At 44.4% G+C, this 7,516-nt stretch overlaps 1 protein-coding gene across 1 annotated transcript in view; it reads right to left on the bottom strand.

The window, feature by feature from the left end:
• Positions 1–6,498, bottom strand: part of pcsk1nl (proprotein convertase subtilisin/kexin type 1 inhibitor, like) — a 15,166-nt gene extending 8,668 nt beyond the window's left edge. The window contains exon 1 of the mRNA XM_040151822.1: positions 6,445–6,498. Coding sequence (XP_040007756.1) covers positions 6,445–6,498 — 54 coding nt within the window. The remainder of the gene's footprint in view (positions 1–6,444) is intronic.
• Between the last annotated feature and the right edge of the window lie 1,018 nt (positions 6,499–7,516).

Below are 7,516 nucleotides of genomic sequence, written 5' to 3'. Positions count from 1 at the left end.
GTCTGAACAGTGAGTCAACAGTCAGAACAATGAGTCAACAGTCTGAACAATGAGTCAACAGTCTGAACCGTCTGAACAGTCTGAACAGTTTGAACAGTCTGAACAGTCTGAACAATGAGTCAACAGTCTGAACAGTCTGAACAGTGAGTCAACAGTCTGAACAGTGAGTCAACAGTCTGAACAGTGAGTCAACAGTCTGAACAATGAGTCAACAGTCTGAACAGTCTAAACAGTCTGAACAGTGAGTCAACAGTCTGAACAATGAGTCAACAGTCTGAACAGTCTAAACAGTCTGAACAGTGAGTCAACAGTCTGAACAGTCTGAACAGTCTGAACAGTGAGTCAACAGTCTGAACAGTCTGAACAATGAGTCAACAGTCAGAACAATGAGTCAACAGTCTGAACAGTCTGAACAGTGAGTCAACAGTCTGAACAGTCTGAACAGTGAGTCAACAGTCTGAACAATGAGTCAACAGTCTGAACAGTCTGAACAATGAGTCAACAGTCTGAACAGTCTGAACAATGAGTCAACAGTCTGAACAATGAGTCAACAGTCTGAACAGTGAGTCAACAGTCTGAACAGTCTGAACAGTCTGAACAGTGAGTCAACAGTCTGAACAATGAGTCAACAGTCTGAACAATGAGTCAACAGTCTGAAAAGTCTAAACAGTCTGAACAGTCTGAACAGTGAGTCAACAGTCTGAACAATGAGTCAACAGTCTGAACAATGAGTCAACAGTCTGAACAGTCTGAACAGTCTGAACAATGAGTCAACAGTCTGAACAGTCTGAACAGTCTGAACAGTCTGAACAGTGAGTCAACAGTCTGAACAGTCTGAACAGTCTGAACAGTGAGTCAACAGTCTGAACAGTCTGAACAATGAGTCAACAGTCAGAACAATGAGTCAACAGTCTGAACAGTCTGAACAGTCTGAACAGTCTGAACAGTGAGTCAACAGTCTGAACAATGAGTCAACAGTCAGAACAATGAGTCAACAGTCTGAAAAGTCTAAACAGTCTGAACAATGAGTCAACAGTCTGAACAGTGAGTCAACAGTCTGAACAGTGAGTCAACAGTCTGAACAATGAGTCAACAGTCTGAACAGTGAGTCAACAGTCTGAACAGTCTGAACAGTCTGAACAGTGAGTCAACAGTCTGAACAATGAGTCAACAGTCTGAACAGTCTGAACAGTCTGAACAGTGAGTCAACAGTCTGAACAAGTCTAAACAGTCTGAACAATGAGTCAACAGTCTGAACAATGAGTCAACAGTCTGAACAGTGAGTCAACAGTCTGAACAATGAGTCAACAGTCTGAACAGTGAGTCAACAGTCTGAACAGTCTGAACAGTCTGAACAATGAGTCAACAGTCTGAACAATGAGTCAACAGTCTGAACAGTGAGTCAACAGTCTGAACAATGAGTCAACAGTCTGAACAATGAGTCAACAGTCTGAACAGTCTGAACAGTGAGTCAACAGTCTGAACAGTGAGTCAACAGTCTGAACAATGAGTCAACAGTCTGAACAGTCTGAACAGTGAGTCAACAGTCAGAACAATGAGTCAACAGTCTGAACAGTCTGAACAATGAGTCAACAGTCTGAACAGTGAGTCAACAGTCTGAACAGTCTGAACAGTGAGTCAACAGTCTGAACAGTGAGTCAACAGTCTGAACAATGAGTCAACAGTCTGAACAGTCTGAACAGTCTGAACAGTTTGAACAGTCTGAACAGTGAGTCAACAGTCTGAACAGTCTGAACAGTCTGAACAGTCTGAACAGTGAGTCAACAGTCTGAACAGTCTGAACAGTGAGTCAATAGTCTGAACAATGAGTCAACAGTCTGAACAGCCTGAACAGTCTGAACAGTGAGTCAAGAGTCAGAACAATGAGTCAACAGTCTGAACAGTGAGTCAACAGTCTGAACAATCTAAACAGTCTGAACAATGAGTCAACAGTCTGAACAATGAGTCAACAGTCTGAACAGCCTGAACAGTTTGAACAGTCTGAACAGTGAGTCAACAGTCTGAACAATGAGTCAACAGTCTGAACAGTCTAAACAGTCTCAACAGTGAGTCAACAGTCAGAACAATGAGTCAACAGTCTGAACAGTGAGTCAACAGTCTGAACAGTGAGTCAACAGTCTGAACAACAGTCTGAACAGTGAGTCAACAGTCTGAACAATGAGTCAACAGTCTGAACAGCCTGAACAGTTTGAACAGTCTGAGCAGTGAGTTAATGAATCAGTTGAAGTCCAATGGAAACATTCGACTCCGTCTTCCCTCCAGCTTCTCTCCACCTGTCAACTGACTTCCAGTGTGTAACACAGATCAACAGCCAGAAGTCTCTCCACCAATCAGAGTGTCAGCCGCCGTCCTCCGTGTGACGCGCGTGACAGAGAGCGAACGCGTGCGAGGAACAGGTCCGTTTCCGTGACGTCTACCAGCTCAGCAGCTCACATCGAGGCAGGACGTCACTGAGCTCCGTGGCCTCTTTCGCATGAGTTTGTGTGTTTCCTCGTCTTTGAACGAATGACGGGATGCAGGGCAGAACGCCAACAGTTCCCCGTTTCCACCCGTCTGTCTCCACGAACCAGCTCCCGATATTCACGTTACTGTAGTGCAAAATTTCTGCAACATTTGGATGGAAACAAAAATGGCGGCAACAGCAAGGATATAAAAATGTACATCCGTGAACATGTGTGCACTGTAAATGGCGGTGGTGCTGATAGGGCTCCATTTACAGCCGTTAAGTGGAGTTGACTGAGCAGACTCCGTCTCCTCTGTGCGAGCTGCTGCTCAGAACTGACGAAGCAGATTTAATTTCCTGCTGTTTGTCAGAGATAAACACAAACAGTCGCGCTCAGCTCAGACACAGCGTGATTTATGAGAGCAATATCTCTCCGACTGCACCAGTGCAGATTTATGATGCGGAGCCTTCCGCACAGGAGCAGGGTTATATCTGTGCTCCTGTGTGATGATGAGGCATCGGCGGCTGTGGGACGGTGGCGAGGAGGAGGAGGTAATGACGAGTCCTCTGAGGAGCATCGCTCTGTCTGACTCGCTGCTGGATTCAGTTTTTTCCTGCAGGTATTAGAGCCGGGCTTGGATGGAAATCACTTCGTACTCGTGCTGATGCGATACCTGTGTCTATTCATGCTTGCGTCCTTTGAGAAATATAAACTTGTTTGTCTATGAAATTCTCTCCTTATTGAACAAACGACGCCAAAGTTGTTAAACGTTGTTTGAAGACAAGCAGCCAAACAAGAACTTGGATCAGAACCCAGTCTGAACCTGGAGAAATGATGATTTAAATCAGAGAAGAGGTCAACAACGTTGGATCACCTGATCACGTTCGATGTCAACTCTCTGTTCTCGACAGCTTCGTCTCTGTGCGTCGTTTAAATACCAAAGATGTCTGACGTGCTTAGAAACGCTGACTGTGTGTCCTCAGTCCCGGCAACACTTCACTCTGTTCATACTGTTAATGCTGTTCATATTGCATATATCTTAGTGTATTCATATATAACTATAGACATATGTACAGCACCTTGCACTTTACTGCGTTTTGCAGTTTGTGGTTAGATGCTGAACTGCGTTTCGTTGTCTCAGTGCACAGGCAGCAGATTAGATTCAACTTTATTTCTCTGTGCAATGACAATAAAGTTGAATCTCATCTGATCTAAGAACAGTTGAAGTTCAGGAACCCAGAAATGATCTTTATATACGAGAGCAGCAAAAGATGTTCTGCTCCTGACACTAAAACATGACTTAAGACTTTTCTAGTAGTGTTTAGTGGCTCCCAGACCCTGGTTCAGGTTCAGCAAAGATGGCGCTCTTACCGAAAAAGTCGACTAGAAGCACAGGGCGGGACCGATAACAAACCCAAACCACCATCTTTCTCTAGTAATGAAAGCAGATTCTGGCGGTTTACAGCCTGGTTTTATTGCCATCATCACGTCCTTTCGGACTCTGGGTACAGCTGAATCGGGTCAAGCGGTGCGAGAATCCTGAAGTTTTCCAAATAACCTTCAGTTTCATATAAATCGTTTCAGACGCTGGTCTGTTAGTGTCACTGAGAGTAAACACAGAAATCAGTCCAGTGGTTTTGCCACTGTTATGAGAGTAAGACCCAGGTTGAAAAACCACTGCAGTTCTCCTGTGAAGACCTTTAGGAGTCCAAACCTTACGAGAGGCGCGGTCTGGGCGCGGGACATGGAGTCTGGTCTCTGCTGACAAAGCCAAAATCCAGGCCACCATCAGGAGGAACTCCACATCCGCGCATTTCTTGCAGGTGCTGGGTAACAAAAGGCTGCACAAACAAAACGAATGCAGCAGCCACACACTGCTGCGTGCGAAAACGCGAGTGGCCGTTTGTCTCACTGCTGAGTCGTCACACACAACCCGGCAATACACAACATACAACAATAGACATCTCAAGTCCGCAGAATACCAGCAATACACAACAACAAAAAAATACGGGAACATTAGTTCGTGTGAAACCGAACAAAAGTGCAAAACCTGTTCGGATACATTTTCACAAAAAGGACATTTTAAAGGCAAGACACGTGTAAGCTCGTTAGATTTTACAATGATAATAAAATATACAGTCAGGAGATAGAATGTGATGCAGTGTAAAATGAGATTAATCGTTCTACCAAAGGTCACGTTGTTTCCCAAACTAAATGTAACAGACAAAGGAAATGAGCAGCAGTTGCTATGCAGTGAAATCTGATATACTCAATAATCTGACAGGGTTCGCACAGTCTGAACTCCACCCAGATTTCCCTCTGTATGATTCTGTGAGCGACGAGAATGTCAGACCTCCTTTACCGACAGTGGACGCCATGCAGACTGAAACGCAACAGCCGACTCTGTTCATTATATTTAAGTTCTAGTTAAAGTTGCAGCTCTTCATTCAAGTACATTTACTCCAGTATTTAACTACTTAAGCACAATTTTGAAGTACGTTTTCTTTACCTGAGCATTTCCATTTCATGTCACTCTATACTTCTGCTCCGCCTGTGGCGGAAGAAGTTTTCAGATCCAAACCAAATGGGAGAGGAAGGAAGAAGAAACACAGCTCTGGTTCACTGATCTGTTTGTGAGATATCGGATCATTTGAACATTTGTTGAAATGAACCCATGTGAGACGTTTAGAGGGAAAAATCCCCGTTTGGTGAAGCTGTTAACATCTCATCGACATCCGAAACGTGACCTGACGACACACTGCTGTTTGTGAGACGTCAGAAGCCGAAAAGCTCGGAAACCACAATGTGTTGTGTTTTATCGTCCATTGTGTAAAATCTTCAGCTTACGAGTAACTAGTAACTAAAGCTGTCAAATAAATGTAGTGGAGTAGAAGTAATAAAGGAGCCGGAAATGGAAAAACTCCTAAAAAAAAAAAGTACCTAAAAATTGTCCTAAAGTACAGTACTTGAGTAAATGTACTAAGTTACTTTTCTAATGTACTTAGAATTTTCCACTGTGTCTTAACATTGTGATTGGCCGAACCTCTTTGGGTTTGGACCGTTGGCCATCTGGACATTTGAGGACACCACCTTGGACTTTTATAGACTAAACCAGCGCCCGAGAGAATCATTGGCTGATTAATCGCTTATTACAATAATCGTTATTTGCAGCCCTGAGATTTTGCTCCACCTCAGTCAGCTACAACGTTTAAATGCTACTCACACCTGAATTCACCGATATGAGAGCGTAACACTCACAGGGTCTGTTGTTCTACATCAATAGTACTTTTACCTGTAATACTTTAAGTACATGTTGTTCCTAATACTTACGTACTTGAGCAATGCTTTCAACACATGGCTTTTACTGGTAATGGAGTATTTTTATATTTATATTGCAGTATTGCTACTTTTACATAAATAAAGGATCAGAGTGGTTCTTCTACCACTGATTCAGAAATAAAACATATGAAAATAAAGAAGCACACACACAGACACACACGGCGGTCGTCAGGTGACAGGACACCTGCTGTAACCCGTGTAATATATGGCCCTGTTGCCCGGGTAACCGTCTCCTGTCGCCATGGTGAAGGGAGCTGAATGTTCCTCCGGTCACAGCGACTGCCCACACACCCCCGCACGCACACACACACACACACACACACACACACCTGACCACAAACAAGCCACAATCTTCTGTCAGCGCCTGCGTTTCTCTCTACACCAATAAATAATAAATCAATAACATATGTATTGATATATGTAAAATGGAAAATAGAACACACACACACACACACACACACTGTGATGTAACAGTGCTGACATACAGGTAGAAGACAAACAGCAGCGACATCATTCTGTACCCTGATCAGGTTACCGTGACGACACAGCACCACGACAATGACTTAACACAATCGACACACACATGTGAAAACTGTCTCTCTCTCTCTGCGCGTGTGTCGTGGCCGTGACTCGTCCTTACCTGGGCGGCGTGGATCAGAGCGGTGCTGAGCAGCAGGAGGCTGAGCGACGCCATGCTACTGACTGAACACACACACCAACACACACTGACTCCGTCTCATCTGATAACGGAAGGAGAGGGGGAGGAGTGATAGGAAGAGGGAGGAGAGAGGGAGGGGCTATGAGACGGAGGAGGAAAAGAGCGGGGGAGGAGAGGAGAGAAAATGGATGAGTAAGGAGAAACGAGACGAGTGAAAGGAGGATGCGGCAGGAGAAGGAGGAGGAGGAAAAGCTAAAATGGACAAGGAGAGTGGAAGGACGTGGAAGCTACGAGAAATAGAATAGAGGGAGGAGAAGAGGAGTAGAAGGGCTGGAGGAGAGGGAAAGAGGAGGACGAGGAGAGGAGAAAAGAGGATGAAGAGATGAAGAGATGAAAAGATGGGATCCAGGAGAGAAGAAGGGATGAAAGAAGGAAGGGAAGATTAGATGGGTAGGAAAGATGGAAGGAGAGAAAAGATGAATGAGGAGAGGGGATGATGGAGGAGAGAGAGAGAGAGAGAGAGGAGCTATGAGTTGGAAGAGGAGAGAAAGAGGACGAGGAGGGAGAGAAGTGTGAAAGAAGAGAGGGAGGAGAAATGGAGGAGAAGAGCGAGAAGAGGGGAGAGAAAAACAAATGAGAGATGGAGTTTATTCATCCGCTCATCCAGTCGTAGATGTTTGTTCACTCCTTCATCATTCATTGGTTTTTCACATTCATTCCTTCATTTGTATGAATGTTCATTTGTTCATTCATTCACGTGTTTATTCACGTGTTCATTCGTTCATTGATCAGTTTGTTTGCTCATTCACTCGTTCATCGATTCACTCCTTCACTACCTTCACCTCATAAACAGACACAGAATCAGAGACGAGTTTGTCGTTTATTGAAATTTTCCACTGAATAAACACAAAAGGGGCGGGGGGGGTGTCTCCATAGCAACAAGTCACACACACATCGTCATCGTCAACACTGTCAACACCGTCGCCATGGTTACTGATGCTGAGTAGAATATCATCACACAGGAAGTTACATCACAGAGGCAGAGAGGAGAGTC

This window comes from Xiphias gladius, chromosome 18 (genome assembly GCF_016859285.1).
Source record: "Xiphias gladius isolate SHS-SW01 ecotype Sanya breed wild chromosome 18, ASM1685928v1, whole genome shotgun sequence".
NCBI classification, from domain to species: domain Eukaryota; kingdom Metazoa; phylum Chordata; class Actinopteri; order Istiophoriformes; family Xiphiidae; genus Xiphias; species Xiphias gladius.
The sequence above is the reverse complement of the archived record's forward strand: the minus strand, read 5'-3'. Positions and strand labels throughout refer to the sequence as shown.